General features: G+C 55.6%; 1 protein-coding gene across 4 annotated transcripts in view; it reads left to right on the top strand.

The window, feature by feature from the left end:
- LIME1 (Lck interacting transmembrane adaptor 1) overlaps window positions 1–20,476 on the top strand; it is a 42,449-nt gene extending 21,973 nt beyond the window's left edge. For 2 of the 4 annotated variants that reach the window (XM_075900970.2, XM_075900972.2), the window contains exon 6: window positions 2,493–4,718. In XM_075900970.2, coding sequence (XP_075757085.2) covers window positions 2,493–2,921 — 429 coding nt within the window. In that variant the 3' untranslated portion in view covers window positions 2,922–4,718. Of the gene's footprint in view, window positions 1–2,492; window positions 4,719–16,040; window positions 17,530–19,795 lie in introns of those variants that run through there. The other 2 variants (XR_016347059.1, XR_016347058.1) reach the window with 2 other exon arrangements.
- Window positions 20,477–22,214: the final 1,738 nt, after the last annotated feature.

The following is a 22,214-nucleotide window of genomic DNA, read 5'->3' as shown; positions in this document are numbered from 1 at the left end:
GCCTACCTAGCACAGCTCCCGGGGGGAGGGGGAACAGGTGGCTCCACCCTCCCCCTTGTTTGCAGGCCCTGCCCTCCCCCACTCCTCTTGTCCACAATTCACACACTCACCCCAGCCAGGCAGAGCCACAGCGCACGGGGATATTAGGGGCTGCAGCACAGGACCCTCGGCTAAGAGGCCCCCAGTTTCATAATGCAGTCCTGGTCCTGGTCCTGATGCTCATTGGATTACAGTCTAGGTCCATTAACTCCTCTGCTCCTAGAGTGCCAAGCGTCCCCTCCCCTCCCAGCTCTGGTGTGAGCTGACGGGCAGCGTGCCCACAGCTGGCAGCAGGGGTTTCTATGGGTGGTGCACATCTGCACATATATCCGTGCATGTAACAAAATTGATTCCGCACATGGATGGAAACAAGTAGAGGGGACATTGTTCCTTCCCTGTGGTGAGTGTGGGCTATGGCTGTTGCCCTGGCTGTGGCTCAGGGGAGAGCTGCTAGGAGAGGATGGAGCCAGTGGCTTGGCAGGGAGAAGGCAGGTAGACTGGCTCCACTGCAGAGTTGGGTGTCATTGGAAGCTAGTGAGCTCCAGGCACTGAGTCAGGCCGGCACCAGTGTGAATTTTCACCCCCAAGGAGCTAGGCATTCGGGAGCCAAAGGGTTTGCGGGCTGCAGGAGGAGCCAGTGAGTAGAGCTGGCTTCTCCCCAGGAGGCTGTGGCCCAGCGGAGGACTCCAGCTGTGGGCTCAGAGGAGCAGCTGGTGACAGCTGTGTCTTGGGCTGGTCTCAAGAGGCTCAGGAGCAGGGAGGGAGGGAGGCCAGCTCGGTTCAGCCCGCGAGAAGCCGGGCTCCAAAGCAGAGGATCCGAGCCCCTGAGCTCGTAGTGGCAGCGGGAATTCAGCGGCAGGTTGCCAGTCCTCCTGTCTCCACGCCACGTTATTTTTAACATCCCTCCTGGCTCGCCAGCGTTCTGGCTCCAGCGTCTGACGGGGCTTCCAGGGTTGGCCCCCGGCAGCATCTCCAGCTGCCCTGGCACGGGCTGCGCGCTCCCAGGGAGCAGAAGGCAAAAGAGCCCAAAAGGCTTTGAGAAAGCAAAAGGCCGATTGTTACTGTCCCACGCCTCGGCGGCGGGGGCGGGGGCGGAGGAAGGGGAGGTTGGAGTGCCGGCAATGTCTTCTCCACTGTCTCCCCAGGGAGCTGCCAGAGCCAGGGCTGTTGGCTGGCTGAGCCCCCCGACCAGCCAGCTGGGCCGCCGAGGAACATTTTAAATAGCAGCTCTCAGCGTAGACAGCCTGGCGGGGGTGGGGCACTCCAGTTAGTAGTGTGGGTGCTGTACACAAGTAATTATAGGTGTAAGGATCCCCCCACCCACTCCCATGGCAGCAGGGCTCCTCCCTGCTCACCATCGCTCCTCCCTGCTCACCATCGCATGCCCCCCTCAGAAAAACCCCACCAGGTGGTCAGCTGTCGCCCAGCGGGAACGATTCTTCCTCAAGGATGCGGCGCCTGCTTGGAGCGCCAGGTGCCAAAGCCTCGTTGCTAGAAGCTGCCGGGCGGAGAGCAGAGCCCCCCGCCCTTTGAGATGCAGCCCCGGTGCCTGCAAAGCACTTGCCGCAGACCGCAGCTCGGCAGAGGGTGGGCCGGGAGGGGACCCTGGCTGATTGTGCTATTGCTTTGCTGTTACGTCCCCTCCCGACCTCCCATTCATACATCCCATCTCCCCCTGGCACTGTCCGCTCCTGCCGTCAACTAGATCATGGGCTTTTGGGGGCCGGGGCTGCCTTTGTCGGAGGCATCTGCACATCCGCGAGCACCGGGGGCTCTGCTCCCTGTGGGATTGCAAGAAGCTGGTGAGGGCAAGCTGAGCGTTGCAGGTTTGCCCACCGAGTAGGAGGATGTTCAGGAAGGGAGAAGGGGCTTGTTAGCTGAGTTGAGACCCTGAAAATCTCCCCAAGAGACGGGCAAACCTGGAGCCTGCAAGGCGGGTCTGTGGGCACTGAGAAGCACCAGGCACTTTGTCCAGGGGTTAGGCTTAGGAAGTGCTGGGGGCCTGTTAGTCCTGCTGGCAGGCTGGCTCGGAATAAAACCTCTTTGAACCCGGGGTCTTGGGGCAAAGCCAAGCCTGGCGCGAATGGGCATCGCTCGGCTGCTCCCGACTTGAATTTGACCGGTCCCGTCTAGGTCTGTCGCTCTCAACCTGTTCCGCGTTGTGACTCCAGTACCCCCCGGCCCGGTCTAGATTGCCCCTCTGCGCTGGGTAATCGCCCGGGTGCCCTTAGGTCCGTTGAAGGTTATCAGTGACTCTATACAGCAACGCGCAGCTCTGCTTCAGACTAACCCGGCTCCCCCTCGGAGGCGCTAGACAGCCAGGGAGCAGAGCATCCGCCCCAGGGAGGGTCACGTGGGTGGGTTTAGTTGCTGTGCAGTTGTTCCCAGTAACCCCCGGTGTTGCCCCAGTAACCCCCGGTGTTGCCCCAGTAACCCCCGGTGTTGCCTTGCAGGTAGAAGAAATGTACTCCACGGTGTGCAAAGCTGGCAAGGGGAAGAAACACCAAAGCTCTGCCCTGTCTCCTGCGGGAACGGACGCTGGGGAGACGTGCCAAGGCGAGCCGGGGAGGCCAGCTGCCCAGCAGGGCGAAGTCAGGGCAGGGTATCCGCCCACGCCGGGCCGGGGCTCACTCGCGGAGCCCTGCTATGAGTCTGTCAGCGATGGCTCCTGCCCGGACCCTGGCAGGCGCTTGGCCCCGGAGCCGGCCTATGAGGCAGTAGACGTCAACTGGAGAAAGCCCCGGAGAAGAGACAAGTCCACCAAGAGCTGCCCCGTTGAGAACTTGTATGAAAGCATCAGCGACATGTGGGCAGGGGACGCCGGGCACACGGCCACCCTGATAGCGCCCAATGGGCTGGAGATGCACCTGACAGAGTTATAGCCCCCTGTGGGTAGGCGCCGCCCCGAGACCGCGGGCTGTCTCTGCGCTCCGCCCAGAGCCTGCGGTGCCCCGACAGTAAATACTAAAATGGCCCCCCCACTCCAACCGTCCTGCCTCCATCTCGTGCCAGCCTGTCGCTTCCCCTGCGGGCTGGGTCCCCTCTCGCTTCTTCTGCAGAACTGCCTCTGAAGCCGCTGGGGCTGAGCCAACTCCCTGGCTTGGAGGGACCTCCGGCGACCTGAGAACGACAGGCGTGAGAACTGACCGGTTCTCACAGGTGCCATCTGGGGGTTGGCATGGCTTGGGGTGGAGCCCGTGTGTGGGCCACACACGGAGGTAAGGGAGTGGGCAGCCGTCAGGAGGAACGGCCCTGGGGTATCGTACCCCGTGTTTATTTGTGTCTCACTGCAGGGATGGAGAGAACCCCGCCTGTGTCTGGGTTTATTGCCTGGCAACGCCCACCGCGGGGAAGGGCAGTGAAGGCTTGTTCCCGTTGAGACAGGGAGTGTGTCTGCGGAGCTCTGATTCTCCGCCTGGCCTACCCCGGGCTATCCCGGCTCAGCGCTGCTGAGTGCTTGATGGGGCAACACAGGGCAGAAGTTGGCCAGATTTCTGAGGCAGGCTCTGGCGGGGCAGGAGGGGGCTGGAAATGGGGGCAGTGCAGTGGGAGGATGGCGCACGCCCTTTGGGGTGCGGCGGGTAGGGTAGGTGGGGAGCTAGGTAGCCTGTACTCAGTGCAGGCCCTGGGGGGCAAGGGAGGAGGCTGAATCTAAGCCATTTGTTCATCTCCTCCATCCTGGGGCTCTCAGCCCCCAGCAAAACCACAACTGTCACAAACTGTCCTCTAAGTCCTGTTACGCCGCCCAGGGCCTGTCGCTCTGGCCACAGCCCCTGCTGCTACCAGCTTTCCCTGGGGGTGGGAGGGGCTTAGAACAAGCTATTCCCGTTTAGGTTGGACGTTAAAAACTTCCAACCTATCAGGGAGGTGAAACACTGGAATACATTGCCCCAGGGAGGCTGAGTCTCTCCATCACTGGAGATATTGAAGAGCACGTTAGACAGACGCCTGTCAGGGATGATCTAGATGGTGCCCGGTCCTGCCGACAGGGTAGGGGACTGCACTTGACATCTCAAGGTCCCTTCCAGTTCTAGTGTTCTGTGATTCTACACAGCTCCGGGGTTTTCCAGTGTCAGGGGAGTTTCCAGGCACTCAGCTGGGGGCAGCTTGTTCTGCAGAAGCCTTTCAGGCCAGACAGGCAGAGGCTTGAGTGCCTGGCCCATAACACCCATGTGCTAACGGTGGTTACACTGAGTGACAGGTGCTTATGTAACCCACACACTTAGGCTGCGTCTCGACTGGCCAGTTTTTCCGGAAAAGCAGCTGCTTGAATTTCCGCAAGAACACTGCCGATCTCATGTAAGAAATCAGTGCTTCTTGCGGGAATACTATGCTGCTCCCATTCGGGCAAAAGTCCTTTTGCGCAAAAGGGCCAGTGTAACAGCTCAGATTTGTTTTGCGCAAAAAAGCCCCGATGGCGAAAATGGCGATCGAGGCTTTTTTGCAGAAAAGCGCGTCTAGATTGGCCACGGATGCTTCTCCACAAAAAGTGCTTTTGTGGAAAAGCGTCCGTGCCAATCTAGACGCTCTTTTCCACAAATGCTTTTAACAGAAAACTTTTCCGTTAAAAGCATTTGCGGAAAATCATGCCAGTCTAGACATAGCCCTAGGCTATGTCTACACTCGCGGCTTCTTGCGTGAGTAATATGCAAATGAGGCAAAGCGTGGAATATCGCTGAGCCTCATCTGCATACCTAATGAGCCACCATTTTTTTTCAGAAGAGGCTCTTGTGCAAGAAGGAGCATCTACACTGGCCCTTCTTGTGCAAGAAAAACCCTCTAGCGCAACGCCATTACACCTATTACTTTTCAGGAAGAACAGCCTTGCACAAGAGGGTTTTTCTTGCACAAGAAGGGCCAGTGTAGATGCTCCTTCTTGCACAAGAGCCTCTTCTGAAAAAAATGGTGGCTCATTAGGTATGCAAATGAGACTCGGCGATATTCCACGCTTAGCCTCATTTGCATATTACTCATGCAAGAAGCCGCGAGTGTAGATATAGCCCTAGTGTGGTTCACTGTCCCATGCAGTGGCACCTAGACCACAGCAAGCAACAGCTAAGAACAAGAGACTGCCCCAGCGTGGGCTGAGCGCCAGCTGGCTTCATAGCTCAAGCTGTCGCGGCTCCTATACTAAGGTCCCTAGGTTCAAATCTACCCGGTTGTGGTTACACTTGGAATATGGAAGAGTCCAGAGTTCTAGACACTGCTTGTTAAGCACAAGAATTTCCCCATGAGGGCCAACGCCTGTCCTATCTGGCGCTAGAAATAGCCCATCCCCAAGTAACAGATCTATCAACACAAGGAACACAGTGCCAGACACTGGTGATTGGTGAGAGCAGGGCTTGCAGCTCAAGAACCGGCTGGAGGTTGGGGGTTTTTCCTGACACATTGTAACAAACAAACCGAATCTGCTCACCTCAGACGTGCCTGGTGGGCTGCGGGGTTGAAATAAACAGCTGCGTTTCCTGTGTGCCAGCATGTCTGCCTTCCCCAACGTGCTCGGAAGGACAGGTGCTTCTGTGGTGCCTGGACATGGTGTGGTTTGCCATGCAGCGGTTCCTCTAGCTGGGCTCTGGCTTGTCACTAAGGGGACAGGCAGTGGGAATGGATCTGCATGGGCCGGCTGCCCACCTCCCCTCTCCTGCTGCGCACGCATTTGCTTGAGGGTCTGAAAAGCCCTGAGGTGCATTGTGGGATGCTGGAGGTGCAACCCCCTCGGCCAGCTTTTGTAAATCCTACTTATTCCCAAACAGCAGAAGCCCTCCACCTCCCCTGCCTTCGGGGCTCTGGGGGCCCACGTGGGCGGAGTCACAGTTTGATGGTGACAGCACACACGCTGCATTCCTCAGCTGGGACAACTTGCTTGGCCTTTCAGTGTCTCTCTCCACCATAGCATCCCAGGGCTGCAAGAGCCCTCCGGAGTCATCTAGTCCAGCCCTCTGCCCAAATCAGGATCAACCCCAACTCAGTCATCCCAGCCAGGGCTTTGTCAGGCTGGGCCTTAAACGTCTAGGGATGGAGATTCCACCCCCTCCCTAGGGAGCCCATCCCAGCGCTTCCCCACCCGCCTAGGGAAATAATTTTTCTAATATCCACCCTAGACCTCCCCTGCTGCAACTTGAGCCCATTGCTCCTTGTTCTGCCATCTGCCACCACTGAGAACAGCCTCTCTCCAGCCTCTTTGGAACCTCCCTTCAGGTAGTGAAAGGCTGCTATCGAATCCCCCCTCCCTCTTCTGCAGACCAAATAAATCCAAATCCCTCTGTCTCTCCTCGTAGGCCAAAGGAGGAAACACCAGGAAGGAGAGAGCTGGTTTGTGGCTCGCAGCTGCCTGCAGGGAGATGTTTCAGGGGCTGTGCAAACTTGCAAGGCCGTTCAGTAGCTTAGGCTGCATGCTTTGACCTGGACTAAGCGCAGGAAACACCTGCCTTTCAGCTACCCAGATGCTCAGATCTGTGGACCTAATTTGCAGGTGCCAACGACTGTGGTGTACAACTGGAATCAAGATGCACACATATGCCCCAGGGTCCTAAGAGGTGTTTTCTACTCTCATTTCTCCTTGCCGGCAGGGGAGGCATCTACGGGGTGGACACACGTGTGGTGTTAACATAGCGCAGCAAATGTTTCCCCTTCGAACATTCTGGGGAATATGCAAATAGAGTAATATTGGATTGTGGGTTAGTGCATCCCTGGGGCATTGTGTTACTATGGTGGAGCCAACTTCATTCCAATTGGTTCTGATTGACGGTCCCATTCAGTTTAACTAACAGTTACACGGCTGGCTAGCTGCAAGTCTTTGCCACTGCTCAAATTGCGGCGACCTTTAACAGCGCCCGGGGTGCCCTGGAAACGAACAAGGTATCCTGACGCGAGAGTCACTCAGCACAAGGCACCTAGCGACGGGCGACCTTTAACCACGGTATTAACACCTCGACTTGTAAATGACACACGCATTAGGCTGAGTATTCTTCCAGCTTCCCAGCTCCAGCAGTGGGACTAGACTCAGTGCAGAGGCAGAGCCGGCATTGCAGACGGTGGAAATGACTCTCAACCGCTCAGTGGTTTTCACCCTCCACTGACTGGCACGTGAATCCCCAAAGCCTTCCAGGCAGCAAAGAGTTAACGGGCCATTCGTCACGTGCGTTTTGTTAGCTCAGTGCTGAATCACAAGATAGAAAAACCCTGCTGAACATCTGGCCTCATCTCGCAGCCAGACAGAAGCCCCTGGCGAGATGTATCCGATAGTAAGCTGGTAGTTATGATATTGGCACACGCTGCCTGTTAGTGCATTGAACTTAAAAGCAGGAGAGGTGGGATACATTCTTGTCTCTGGGTTTCCTGGGGGGGCCGTGGGGCAACCCCTCCTCCTCAGGGCCCAGTCTGTAAAAGCAGGGCTACTAATCTTCCTTTTCTCGCATGCTGTGGCTTGGTCTCTCTTAGCTAGGTACATTGTAAACTCTCTGGGGCAAAGATTCTCTCTCATTAATAGAGCGTGCAGCACCTAGCACCAGGGGGCCCTGACCCTGGGTACAGCCCCCCCCCCCCATCCTCTTATTACATGTTTTAGAAATGTGCATCCGTCCGTCTGTCCGTCTGCGACTCCGTTTGTTCAAGAGCTCCTCCTAAATGGTCAGAGCTAGGGCCACCAAATGTGGGATGAAGTAGGCATGTTAGAAATAGTTTATTGTAATAATCAGGTCACGGCAGCAATTTTTAGCTGTTACAGTAACGTGGTGCTCCCGCCCCAGGGGTGGGGCTGGTAGCCAGTGCACTCCTGGCTGCAGGCCCCACTCACGGGGAGCACCCTGCCACTCCCCATTGCTGCCTCTGTATCAGTGCAGGGTAGCAGCAGTGCAGGGTAGCAGGTGGGAGCCAGTCTGCGAGGGGAACTCCTCGTCCAGACCGCTCCCATCTACTGCTCCTGTCCGCGGGGGGGGGGGCTGAGCTCCCAGCATTTGGAGGAGGCTGTTCTGTGGGATGCAAAAACAGCCTCTGTCCACAGGAAGCTCAGGTCCCCCACAGACAGGAGCTGCCGTCGCCCTGCACTGCTGCCTCTGTATCAGAGGCAGCAATGCGGAGTGGCAGGCAGCCCCCTGCATGCTCTTCGTTTAAAACTCAGACCAGTGGGCTGGGACTGAACCAGCCTGTGTTTTAAATGTGGAGCACGGGGTGGGGGTGGAGGGTGTTGCAGTGAACCGGGAGGCTACGTCTAGACTGGCATGATTTTCCGGAAATGCTTTTAATGGAAAAGTTTTCCATTAAAAGCATTTTTGGAAAAGAGCATCTAGGTTGGCACGGACGCTTTTCTGCAAAGGCACTTTTTGCAGAAAAGCATCCGTGGCCAATCTAGACGCGCTTTTCCGCCAAAAAGCCCCGATCACCACTTTCGCGATCGAGGCTTTTTTGCGGAAAACAAATCTCAGCTGTCTACCCTGGCCCAAGGGACTTCTGCCCAAACGGGAGCAGCACAGTATTTCCACAAAAAGCACTGATTTCTTACAGTAGGAAGTCAGTGCTTTTGCGGAAATTCAAGCGGCCAGTGTAGACAGCTGGCAAGTTTTTCTGGAAAACAGCTGATTTTCCGGAAAAACTGGCCACTCTAGACACAGCTGGACTGTTAACCGATAAGCTATCAGTTAACTGGTTAGCGGCCATTCGACTGACATCCCTAGTATGAAGCCTCCTCTTCTCCCAACTTAAAGCAAGGTCTGGGTTTGGTTGTGCCAGGACAACCAGAAGCCTCAGGAAAAGGACTGGTTTCCACTGGTTTCCATAACATGCCAGGGGAGGGGCTGGTGTTTGGAAGGACGCGATAGGAGAGTGTCCACTGGGGGCAGCGAGCGGCAGAGGGAGTTCTCTTGTAGTGTGTCCACTGGGGGCAGCCACAGCACCAAGGGAGTGACCAGCAGGGCTGGAGCTCTGCCATCTTACCTGCCAGCAAACCAAGTAAGTAGCCCCCTGCCCCTCTGCTCCAAACCCTTCCCCCCCTCCCAGTCCTTGGCTGCAGTGCTGAAAGTGGGGGGTGGGGGGAAGGCCCCTTGCGGCTGGGGGAGAAAAAAGGGCCCATGCTGAATGGGACCCCCCACCCTGAGCCCTTCCTCACCTCCGCAACCTCACTCTCGTACACACCCCCATCCCAGCCTCCTGCACTCCCCCTCCCACACGCACATCCACAAGGGCTTGCCCGGACTCCTGCACCTCCCACACCACCAGTCTTCTGCCCCGAAGGACCTGGGCAGTGCTGAGGAAGTCTGCTAGTGCCCAAATACATCTCTTGGTCTCTGAAGCTGTCTCTACACTACAAGGGTATTTCGAAATAAGTTATCGCGAAATAACTCCCCAAATAACTATTTGGAAATGGCGCGTCCACACTCCAGGGAAGCCTCGAAATGAGTCCGAGGCGGACTCCCTTAATATGGACGCGCTATCTCGACTTAGAGCCCCAGGAAACTCTGGGGAGTAATTACCTTGAATGACTCCGGGGAGTCGTGATTTAGAAATAGCAGCAGCAGAGTGTCCGCACTCACCCTATTTCGAACTAGGCGGCACTCCTCGTAAATTCAGGGGTGATTCTTTCAAAAGAACAAACCTGTACTTGCGAAATCATTTCGAAATAACGGGCTTGCTGTGTGGATGCTCACTTTGTTATTGCAAAATCACTGTCGTGTAGAGAGGCCCAGAGGTGCCACAAGGCTTTGCCGATACCGAACTACCACGCCGACCCCTCTGAGGCTCGGAATGGCTTCGTTTTCATGCCTCGCTGATCTCAGCTCTATCCCTACTTGGGAATGGGTTTTTTTACCCTTCTGGGCAGGTGGTTTGCCGCGCCCAGGCTGGCCAAAGCTTTCCGAGCTATCTGAGCAGCCCCCCGGTCTCCAAGTGCGTTTGGGGGGAGTAGCAGACCTTTAAAAGGGCTTTGTTTTTCTTTTGTTGAACTAGCTCCAGTTTCTCCTGGAGGGTAACGAAAGCGAGCACAGCCGGAGCCTGGCTCTCTGGCCAGCTAGCTCTGACCCCTGTCCTTTGCCCCACTGTGTCATGTGTCACAGGCCGGCTGGATTTACCCGCAGTGGGAATGCCCAGAGCCTTTGGGCTACCATAGAACTGACTGGAGCTCAGCAGCTCTTGGGGAGATGCCAGATATGACTCCCCACCCCTGCCAGCTAGGAGAGCTCGGCCCAAGGCAAGAGGGCCTGCAAGGCGACGCCGCTGGGTGAGGAGAGCTGAGGAGAGAGGGAAGGAAATGCCAATGGGCAGCGCAGCCTTTTTAGCGCTGCTTCCCAAAAAGGGAGGAAGCTGCTGAGCCTTGGGACATGCAGTGGTAGAGGTGAGGGCCAGTCCTGTGCCATGTGCAAAGCAGGCAGGCCCCAGGGTTCGCTGCAGGAGTGACGCTTCACTCCCTGAGGGCTGCACTTACATCTGTGGTCCAGCCCCGGTCCCTGGGCGCTCTCTGAGGCTGTAGGATTCAGAGTCCTGGATCATCTGGCCACACCCCTGGCTTGGCCCACAAAGCCCCTTGCCCAGGCTGTGAAACCATGCACCAGCGGTCAGAGACCAGCCACATGACCCTCCTGGCGCTGGATTCTTCCCTGTGCCTCTGAACTGCCTGGGCTCCAAGGCCTCCCAGTGCTTCTGCGTGCAGCCGACAGATGGAACTGAACCTGGGACCCAGGGAGCTTATGGCATGAGGCTCTACAGCCTGAGGCTACGTCTATACTGCCGGCTTTACTGGCTGTGCCTATGCAAATGAAGCACGGATTAGCATATCGCCATGCTTCATTTGCATAATTTATTCAAGCTGTTTTTGTACAAAAACAAGCAGTGTGGACTTTTTGTGTGTGCAAAAACCCCATTTTGCGCAAGATCCTTATGCCTCTCTTGTTTTTGCGCAAAAACCCCTTGCGCAAAAATGGCTTGAATAAATTATGCAAATGAAGTGTGGTGATATGCTAATCTGTGCTTCATTTGCATAAGCACTGCCGGTAAAGCCGGCAGTATAGACGTAGCCTCAGCTAAACACCAGCTGGCTTGCAGCTAAGGCTGTAGAGCAGACTCATCCTCTCTCTCTCTCTACATTTCTTAGTGCCTCTCCATGGGACAGTGCCCCACCCCCGGGGGGGGGTTACATTTGCCCATCATAGAATTGCTCCCATCCGGGCTTTGACTGTAGGGAGACAGGCCCCAGTGTGCCCGGCAACGGGGGGATGGGACCATTGGCCCCATCCTCTCCCGCAAAGCCCCTTAAGATTTTTGACTCTGCTTATGCTAGCGGGGTGGATTCATTGTTCAGCTCATCCAAGGATTGCCCATGTGGCCTTTGACCCCGCTACAGACAAGACTTTCTGCTGGGACAGAGGTTGGCAAGTGCTGCAGGAAACGAACGTAACAGCTACAAACCTTGCTGGCTGCTTGGAAGGTTGCAGTAACCGGGACTTTCTCTTACTACGTGGGGATCCGTGTAATTAAGTTATTACAGGGATTATTAAGTTTGCAGATGATACCAAGATGAGAGGGGTTGCAAGTGTTTTGGAGGATAGGGCCATAATTCAAATGATCTGGATAAATGGTCTGAGGTGAACAGGATGAAGTTTAATAAGGACAAATGCAAAGTGCTCCACTTAGGGAGGAACAATCCGTTTCACACATACAGAATGGGAAGTGACTGTCTAGGAAGGATACTGCAGAAAGGGATCTAGAGGTCATAGTGGACCACAAGCTAAATATGAGTCACCAGTGTACCACTGTTGCTAAAGAAGCAAATGTGATTCTGGGAGGTATTAACAGGAGTGTTGTGAGCAAGACACGAGAAGCCATTCTTCCGCTCTGCTCTGCACTGATTAGGCCTCAACTGGAGTATTGTGTCCAGTTCTGGGCACCGCATTTCAAGAAAGATGTGGAGAAATTGGAGAGGGTCCAGAGAAGAGCAACAAAAATGATTAAAAGTCTAGAGAACATGACCTATGAGGGAAAACTGATAGAACTGGGCTTGTTTAGTTTGGAAAAGAGAAGACTGAGACGGGACATGGTAGCAGCTTTCAAGTATCAAAATGGGCGTTATAAGAAGGAGGGAGAAAAATCGTTCTCCTTGGCTTCTGAGGATAGAACAAGAAGCAATGGGCTTAAATTGCAGCAAGGGAGGTTTACGTAAGACATTTGGGAAATCTTCCCAACAGTCAGGGTGGTCAAACACTGGAATAAATTGCCTAGGGAGGTTGTGGAATCTCCATCTCTGGAGATATTGACAAGCAGGCTGGACAGACACCTGTCGGGGATGATCTAGACAGTGGTTCCCAAACTTTTCAGCGTCACGCCCCCTTTTTGATTTTTAAGAAACCCTCACACCCCCCCCCCTTAAAAGATAGCAGCAAAACTTGGGGTGGGATTGACAGGGTGTGTGTGGCTGAGTCGCCTCGCGCCCCCCCAGAATTTCTTCACGTCCCCCTAGGGGAGTACGCCCCCCAGTTTGGGAACCCGTGATCTAGATGGTGCTTAGTCCTGCAGTGAGAGCAGGGGGCTGGACTTGATGACCTCTTGAGATCCCTTCCAGTTCTAGTGTTCTGCGACTGTAGGATTAGTTAGCCCCGTGTCAGAAAGCCCGAGGTATCCCACTCAAGCTGTGCATGCCCTGGCAATAAGGAAAGCGCTTGCTATGGATTCCTGCTCACAACATACCTGCACTGCACTAAGACCCAACACTCGCTGGTCTCATGCCAGTGGCGCAGTGGCAGGAGGTCGGATGGTTTCAATGGAAGTTGCACTCATCGATGGTAAGGCCAGCTGCCGGCCTATTAACTTGCCTCCAACAGTGTCACTACAAAAGGTCCCGCAGCTCCGCTCAGAGCAGCATGGTGTGAGCAGCATTTGGCGAAAAGGTAGTTTGGTGTGATGTCAGGCTTGTGATTTTAGTGCAAGTCTCACAAGTCCAGGGATTAAGGGAACATCTCCGATCTTGCTGGGGGGAAAAAATCAAGTTTCTAGTCCTTGTGGTGTTGGAGAAAAGCTTCGGCTACATCTAGACTGGCATGATTTTCCGCAAATGCTTTTAACAGAAAAGTTTTTCCGTTAAAAGCATTTGCGGAAAAGAGCGTCTAGATTGGCACGGACACTCTTCCGCAAAAGCACGTTTTGCAGAAAAGCGTCCGTGCCAATCTAGACGCGGTTTTGCGCAAGAAAGCCCCGATCACCATTTTCGCCATCGGGGCTTTTTTGCGCAATACAGTTTTTAGCTGTCTACACTGCGCAAAAATATTTCCGGAAAAGGGCTTTTGCCTGAACAGGAACGTCAAAGCATTTGCGCAAGAAGCACTGATTTCGGACAGTAGATAGTCAGTGCTTTTGCGCAAAATCAAAGTGGCTTTTGCGCAAAATCAAGCGGCAAGTTTTTGCGCAAAAGTGGCTGCTTTTGCAGAAAAACTTGCCAGTCTAGACGCAGCCATCAAGACGTGACCCGTGCAGCCTCAAAGACCAGAAACCAAGAGAAACCCACCCCACCTGTATGATTTGACTGAAAAATCCGGAGATTTTCTTTTTCATCTCATGGTTGGTGGGGTCTGACTTGTCTGGGGTTAGTGATGCTGAGCCTACATGGAACCAGGGTCTGCTGGTTCTGCGGCCCAGCAGCCCGACACAAAACCCATCTCTTCCCAAGCCCCCGTGGCGGGCTGCTCCTCTCTGCCGTGGTCCTCGTACTCGCCGTGGTCTGATCAGGGCTTTGTAGACCCGGCCGTGCTGCAGCACTGGGCATGTGCCTGAGAGAGGAGAAAGCAGCATTCTCCCTGCAGGCTTTGCCTAGCTGCAGGCAGCAGGGAGCAGAGGCCTTGTGGTCTGTCTCCCTGCCCGGCTGCAACCTTCCAGCTTTCCCCACTAGGGGGCGTAAAATGGAGCACAGTGCATGTGCCTGGCCAGCAGGGGGCCGAGGAGCCAGGGAGCTGGAGGCAGCCAGGGGTGTAGACCAGCCAGGGGGATGCAGCAGCCTCGGTCTAGGGAGCTGCGAAGTGGAGCCGGACCCTCTGGAGCAGGTGGAGCGATGCCCTTTGCTCTGATTTTCTAGCAGCCTTTGGGTTTCACTGGGCACTGCCCAGCTTCAGGCAGGGAACAGGGAGCAGCCCTGCAGAGCCATCTGGACAAAAGCTTCCAGCTACCCCCTTGCCTGTCTAGGGGGGACTCCAAATTAGCAACAAGGCTCGTTAATGCGGTGGCGGGGGGGGGGAAGCTTGTGCCACCGCTGTCTTTCCTCTCCCAGTTCTGTGGAGGAAATCAGGCCCCACCACTGTCCCTCTGGCCTCTCCCTTCCAGCTAGAATCCGGCCGGCCCCAGACAAGATCCCAGCAAGAAAATCATGCGGAGAAGCGGGATCACACCCTGGAGAGCCCTCGAAGCCAGGGGGCCGGGGCAGGCGGGGTAGCACCTCAGAGACCCTGTGGCCCCAGAGGGATAAAAGCCGACAGGGGGTCTGTGCCGGGGTCTCCCGAGACAGACGAGCTCTTGTGAAACGCCACTCGCTGCGGTTGCATAATATTTAAATTGACTAAAGAAGCCAGCTCAGCATTTTTATGTTAAAGATTAAACAAGATTGGAAAAAAAAAAAAAAAAAAAAAAGAGGCAGCAGCCTGCAAGCTGACACCCGGGTCCCAGCGTGATAACAGCCCAGACTTGTTATTTCGATAATAATTTAAGAAAAAAAAAAAAAAAAAGAGGCGTTGCCTTTCCAGCCAATGGAAGGCTGTTTGGCTGTTAACTCATTCGGAGCAGGACACACCGGGGCGGGATTAATGGAGCCTCGTTGCCCCCCTCCCTTCCTTGCTGGTTGGGGCCAAATATTGTGATGACTGTAGAATCCAACCGGGCGGGAGGCAGCTGTGAGCACAGCACTAAATGCAGCCATGGCAGGGTCGTTTCAGCCAGTAGGGCTAACGAACAGCAGTTTGGGGAAGGCGGGTGGGCTGCTCCTGAGGCCCCTTTTCAGCCTGCCCTTGCATTTGACACCCCGGCAGCCGGCCTGCCTTGCACGCACAAATGTCCCATTTGCACATTTTCAGAAACTTGCCCGCCTAAGGCCAGTTCCGGCCAAGGTGTGCAGGACTGTGCCCGGGCAGGAGTGAGGGTGCTGGCGGAAAGTGAATCCCAAACTGCTACGGCTTCCAGCAGCACGGGGACTGTTAAGCGGAGCAGGGTCAGAAAAGGCAGGTCAGTTGTGGCCTGCCCTGCTAGCCTGCTGGTTCCGTGGGTCTGGCACTAGATTGGGTGGTGCAGGTTCAAATCCCCGCCTAGCCTCAGAGTTCCTGTGTGTGCTTGGGCAAGTCATGTCATCTGCCCCGTGCAGGCTTGCCAACAGATGTACCAGGCCCATGGGGGGGGGTGTGTGCTACGAGAAGGGGTGTGGCCTTGTGTGGAAGGGGTGGAGCCAGGACAGCCAGCCCTCAGCGCCGCCCAGACTGAGCCCCTCCCCCACAGCCATCCAGAGTGCACCGCCCAGGGCACTGCTGTGTGTTGCCCAGGGCTCTGGCTGCTGCAGCAGCAGCTGGGAATTCCAGGCCCCCTTTTCCCTATCCCGTGCCTCAGTTTCCTATCTATAAAATGGAGGAAACTCTTCCCTACCACGCTGGGGTGCTGCAAGGATAAAATCCATTCGTGACTGGGAGGGCCAGCTAGGTACCTAGATAGATGGAGAGGTCAGAGCATTCGCTTAACTCCTCTAAGCCCAGCGGCTGGCTTTGGTTAAAAATGAAGGTTGCTGGAGTCCCCGTCCGGGAAAAGTGAGCAAGGCCCTGGGATCGTTGGGTCCCTGGATCCTGCCATCCATGCAGGGGGAGGGGGGAGGGGGAAGCTGGCATACACATGTACTGGCCCCCATGTGTCCCCCATCTCCCGCTGCCTCTGATACGGGGCGTGGGGGGGTCTGCGTGTAAGCGAGAGGGTTAACCCGTGAGCCCGTGTCCTTGGATACATCACATCCCTAGCAGAGACCGGCTAGTACATCTGTCATGTTCCTTCCACCTCTGCAGGCCCTGTCCCGTCTGCCACCAGTAACAGGATATCCGCAGGCTCTCTGGAGAGATTGTGCTGCAAAGGAACCTCGGAGGCAGTGCCTTGGAAAGCAGAGGGGACGGACAGGATGGTGAAGGAGGGAAGCCCAAAATCCTAACTGGTACGTTCTTCCCAGACCATGGGAGTGCAGGTACTTGCTACGGGATCCTCTAGTTGGCAGCTCTCTGAACCCTCCTGCCCCGCTCGGAGTAAAACTCTCGCTAATCAACATCCCCGTTGCTGACTGTTCTTTGGTGAGTAGTCCTGTGGCATCTGAGAAACTAAAAAATATTTAGGATCATGAGCTTTCGTGGGCAAACCCCGCTTCTTCACATGATGAACTGGAGTAGGAATTACAGAACCAAGATATTTATAATCAGGGTGGAGAGGCGGGAAGTACCTGTCAATTGTAGGACCGGTTCCAATGAGGCTAATTAAGTGGGCTGGAAATGTCCCATTCTCCGCTTTGGATGTGAAATTGCAGTTGTTAGAGGCAGGGCAGGCTGGCTTTATAATGCGACATCCAGTTAATGTCTTTGCTCAAGCCCAGGGAAACAGTGTCAGATTTGCAGATGAACACCAGTTCCACAGTCAGGCTCTGTAATCGGCAGGTGAAATTCCTTGGTAGAAGAACATCTACTTTTAAATCCAGGACTGAGTGCCCAGGCAGGTTGAAATGTTGCCCTACAGCAGGGGTTCTCAAACTTTGTGACATCACGACCCCCCGGGGGTCGGGACCCACAGTTTGAGAAACACAGCCCTACAGGTTTTGGTAGCTCACCCTTTCTGAAGTCTGACTTGTGTCCATGTATCCGTTGTCACGGAGGCTGTCCGGTTTGGCTGATGTACCGCAGAGGAGTATTGTGACTTTATATCACATTAGAGGATGTGCAGTTGTATGAGCGCCTGAGGTTGTGGCTTATGTGAAGTTGCCGAGTAACGCAGCTACCCCTGTGAGACTTTTGTTCTAAGATGGACAGTGTCCTGCAAAGGGGCCACCGCTTTCGGCTGGGCAGGCTGCCACTCAACGGTAAAGGCCTGGTGCTCCCTGTTCATGGGGTGGAAAGGAAAGAGGGGTGCAATTCTTATTCCTGATCATCAGGTTGATGGTGGTGCCCAGGGGCCTGCGTCAGGACTGGCTCCCCCTCCCCAGGGTGTGAGGCAGTGAGGCACTGGACACACAGAGGAAAAGAGAACCTTTGCCATGAGGAGTTTAGAGCCTATTAGTCCAGCCCAGGGTTAGACACACATAAGTCCAATCTCCTGCCCTCACAGCAGGACCAAGTACCATGCCTAACAGAGTTGCCCCAGATCCCTAAAAGGCCCTCTCAAGGATTGAACTCACAACCCTGGGTTTAGGAGGCCAATGCTCAAACCAGTGAGTTATCCCCCCGAGGTTCCCTTGATACTTACATGCAAGTTGTGTCTCACTAGGGTCACTAAAGACACACACACACACACACACACACACACACACACAATGGTAAAATGTTTTTTTTTTTCGTGGGTGTGTAACTACTGAATTTGTCAGTGGTTACATGTGGGGAGCAGCTCCACATGCACCAGCTCCTGCAGAGTTGTCCCTCCCCACCGTGCTGGGGGGGGAGGAGAGAGAAAGCAGGAGCCAGTACACATGGGCATCCAGCTTTTAAGCTGGCTCCCAGCACACATCAGCTCCCATGGAGCGACCTGCCCCCCCGGCTGCAGAGCCATGGTCCCACCTACCATGGCTTCAGTGGGACATAGGCCTTGCAGGGCACTTGGGTGAACCCTAGAGGGGGTGAGTCTGGTCTGACTCCAGCCCCCAGAACTGATCCCTGAGGTAGGAAACTTCAGGCCCAGGGGCCGGATGCAGCCTCCATCCGTGGACTTGGCCCGTGAGGCTCAGGGCTCCCCCCACAGCATTGGGGAGCCCACGCTGGTGCCCAAGCTCCTCCACCATCTCCTCCGTGGGGCTGGAGCACACAGAATCTACTATCCTGGGGCCCCAAGTCTCTGGTGTGTGAGGGGAACGTGGGGAGGGTCTTTCCCCTTCTCAGTCGGGGGCCACGTCAGTGAGAGGAGGGGTCGTTGTTGGTTTTTGCTTCTCACTTGGGTGCGGCCCCTGACTGACCTTTCTTTGGGTCAGTGGCCCCTGACCCAAAAAAGATTCCCCACCCCCGCCCTGTCAAGTTCTAGCATTCGGGGTTTGTTCCATGGTGGCACAGAGCTGGTGAGGTGGGTCCTTACCGGAACTTGAGCCCAGGCCTAGATAGGGCCCTCAGTTTGTTCTGGGGCCCCCACTATAGAAAGGATGTGGACGCATTGGAGAGGGTCCAGCGGAGGGCAACCAAAATGATTCAGGGGCTGGAGCGCATGACATATGAGGAGAGGCTGAGGGAGTTGGGTCTGTTTAGTCTGCAGAAGCGAAGAGTGAGGGGGGATTTGAGAGCAGCCTTCAACGTCCTGAACGGGGGTTCCAGAGAGGATGGAGAGAGGCTGTTCTCAGTAGTGACAGGTGGCAGAACAAGGCGCAATGGGGCTCAAAGTTGCAGTGGGGGAGGTCTAGGTTGGATATTAGGAAAAACTCTTTCCCTAGGAGGGTGGGGAAGCGCTGGGCTGGGTTCCCTAGGAAGGGGGTGGAATCTCCATCCCTAGAGGTGTTTAAGTCTCGGCGTGGCAAAGCCCTGGCTGGGTTGATTTAGTTGGGATTGGTCCTGCCTCGGGCAGGGGGCTGGACTCGATGACCTTCTGAGGTCTGTGCCCGCTCTAAGATTCTAGGGCACACAGGCCTGTGCCTGTCATTTGACTGTTCCCCAGAGATTGGGCTTTGGGGGGGTTTATTCAGTCCCAGTTTTGGTGCCGGAAGGGTTAAAAGGAATTGCTGCTCCCTGAAAAACCAAACCGAACGAAGAGGGAAACCAGGTGGGAGGAACTAAATATAAAAAGAACGCCGAAGAACGTATCTGTGCGCAGGAGGCGAAAGCACCCTCCCGGTGCACGGGGCAGGCGGGGGTGGTTTCTGTCGCGCTGTCTGGTTCCTCGTCACACAATTTTAATTCCACAGCCCTGACACATGCAGGAGGAGCGGGGGGAGAGGGGGTTTTGAGCTCCCCGTGAAAGGACCCTGGGCACCCGCCCAGAGCGGGACACCCCACGACAAGAGAACGGAACGGCCACATTGCCTGGGATCCCCAGCCCACCCCTGTTGCCTCAGTCCTGGCTTTTAAGCCTCTGCTTTGTAAATCAGATAGGCAGAGCATCTGGAAGGCTTCTACCCCCTGTGCTGTCTGCCAGCGCTGAAAGGAAGCCAGGCGGAGAAGACAGTGCTCAAAGAGGAAATACTAACCGGCCTGTCCTGGCCATGTTCTTCCTCCTAATGCTTTCCTCTCTCAGCGCCCCATCCCTTCGGTCTGCACCCCTGGGGCCCCGCGAGGGATCCTTGCGTACGAGCGCTGCAGAGCTAGGGGCGAGCCGATGAACGCTCCAGCGAAGCCGGAGCAAAGGAGCCAGCTCTATGTCCCTGCGAGAGACGGAGCAGAACTGCCAGTTTTCTCTGGCATCACTTCCCAGTGAGCACACTGACCACACAGCTCCGTTTCGGAACTTCCTTTTCCAGGCTCCGAGTCGGCTCTAGCGCCCGGGCTCCTCACCCGAGCCAGCCCATTTGGCTCCGCTGCCCCCTTCAGACCGTTGGGCCGCATCCCAGTTTGGCTGGGCAGGTCAAGCCCTCACGGAGTCTCTCTTTTGGCAGGTCGCGGCGTCAGCTGACAGGAAAGGAATCAGGAACACAGTGGTCACAAGATGATAGGCCAGGGTGAGATAGACGGAGCAAACTCACGGCGCACGCTGGACAGACGCTCCCAGAAGGAGGAGGAGCTGCACGGCCAAAGAGAATGAAATCCCAAGGGTGGCAGCGGGCAGGCTCCAGGCCCCACATAACTGCCCCACGCTGGGGAAGCCAGCCCTTTGCCCCAGAGACGACAGCGAGAAAAGGAAAAACCACACCGCGATGTTCTAGGGGACAGCAATCCGTCTCTGCCCGTCCTCGGCACCGTTCCCCTCGGGATCACCGAGAGCTTTCTGGGCATGAACGAATTAACCACCCTGCTTTGGCAGGGGTTGGTTCACTGGCCACTGAAATGCAGCCACCTCGTGGGTGGGATGCAGCCAGGTCACAGCACTGCACAACAGCTTATAAAGGCAACATCCAGCATCCAGGGAAAGCCACAGGGGGAATGTAGCTTTGGGTGGAATTTGCCCACGACACCTGGGTTCATGCACTGACATGTACAGAAAGGGCCGTGTTTTCTTTAATGGCCATAGATCCCTAGGGGCATTTTGTCTAGGTGGCGAAACCTCCAGCCCAGCAGGACCCGCCTGGGACTTTGGTTCGGTAGCGACAAGGAAGGAAGGAAGGAAGGAGGGAAGGAAGGAAGGAAGGAAGGAAGGAAGGAAGGAAGGAAGGAAGGAAGGAAACTATCTCGTGGATCACCAGCATAGCTTCCTACAGAACTTAAGACAGGCTGGAGTCACTGGTCTCCCATTCAAGTCTGAGCTGTCTCTGGGGTGAGCAATAATACGGCGGCGGCGGTTTGCCAGGCTAGCGCCTGGCTGGTGAACCTCATTGTAGTATCCTGCATGGTTGCAGGTACCAGCGATTGCAGCTCCCATTGGCTGCTGGTCGCCATTACCGGCCAATGGGAGCGGCAGGAAGTGGCGCGGAACTGAACACTGCTTCCCATAGCTTCCATTGGCCAGGAGCGATGAACCACGGCCAATGGGGAGCTGCGATTGCCGCTGCCTGTGGTCATGCAGGTAAATAAAACAGCAGCCTGCAAGGTAAATAAAACAGCGGCCTGGCAGACTGGATCCGGCCCTCGGGCGGCTATTTGCCCATGCCTGATCTGACCCAACCTTCCGTGGGGAGGAGGGGAAGAGCGAGGGGTAACCGGCTTCAGCAGCGTGGCTGAGCATGCTCAGTACAAGTAAATCTTGCCAAGCGTCGAGGTAGATTCTCCATCACCGACCATTGCTAAATCGAGTCCAGATGCTCTGCTCTAGGAATCACTGTGTGTCAGTTCTCCAGTGTGGGAAATGCAGAGGGTCAACATAAATGATCGCAGTGGTCCCTTTTGGCCTTGGAATCGCAGACAAGTTTGTCGCCTCTAATGCCACATGCAGAAGGAAGACAAAGGTAAAAGGGGAACGACGGAATTCCAAGTCCACCGACATAGGCAAACCTGCTCCGCCTCCCACTGAAGTCGACAGCAAAACTTCCCTTGCCTGTCACGGAGCAGGTCCAAGCCTAAAATCTTGCGTGGTGAGACGCAGCAGCAATTTCTTTTCTGGATCCCAGGAGGCAAATGCTGGTAACAGCCGCAGCAGCTAGGGGAAGGGGATGGTCCCATAAGTCCAACACTCGACATCTCGCGGGAGCAAAGCAACCCCTGTAGAATGAAGCCAGCCTGCTCTTCTGAGGGCACACAGCACCTTGCAGGATAGAGCCCACCCAGAGTTTTAGAAGACATGCCTTTAGACTTAGTCTTGAGCACTTCAACTGCCCTCCAACGACACCTGCGCACTGCTTGGCAATCCTGGCCACTTTCCTGTTCCCTCGGTGGGGCTCAGACAACGCAGGCCCTTAAAATCAGGTCAGTAATGATGACTAGGTGAAACTCGGACACCTAGATCTACATGAAGCTTGTACTTCTAGGTCAGGGGTGGGCAAAATTATGGCCCATGGGCTGGATCCGGCCCACCAGACCTTTAGATCTGGCTCACCATGATACTCTGGGCCACCAATGTCCTGCAATCCAGTGGCAGGCTCTCTACCTATCATAGTCTCACACCGCTCCAAGAAGCCAGGTGCATTTCTGTGCTGTGTCCCACAGGGAGGGGAGGGGAGGGGCGCTCCGCATGCTGCCCTCACTTCCAGCATAATCCTTGCTTGCCCATTGGCCAGAAACCAGCCAATGGGAGCTGCCTGGGCCATGCTTGCAGCACAGGCAGTGTGCAAGCCGCCTGCCCCATACACCCCTCCCCCAAAAGGGTCCTGCTGGTTGGGAGCAGCTTAGATAAGCACATCCTGGCCAGAGCTTGTACCTGACACCCCCTCCCACAACCCAACTTCCTGCCCCAGGTCTCAACCCAAATCTTCTGCACTCCCGCCC

The sequence above is a fragment of the Pelodiscus sinensis genome, chromosome 17 (genome assembly GCF_052426305.1).
Source record: "Pelodiscus sinensis isolate ZL-2025 chromosome 17, ASM5242630v1, whole genome shotgun sequence".
Taxonomy (NCBI): Eukaryota; Metazoa; Chordata; order Testudines; family Trionychidae; genus Pelodiscus; species Pelodiscus sinensis.
Note: the sequence above shows the minus strand (reverse complement) of the source record. Positions and strands in the feature narration are given on the sequence as shown.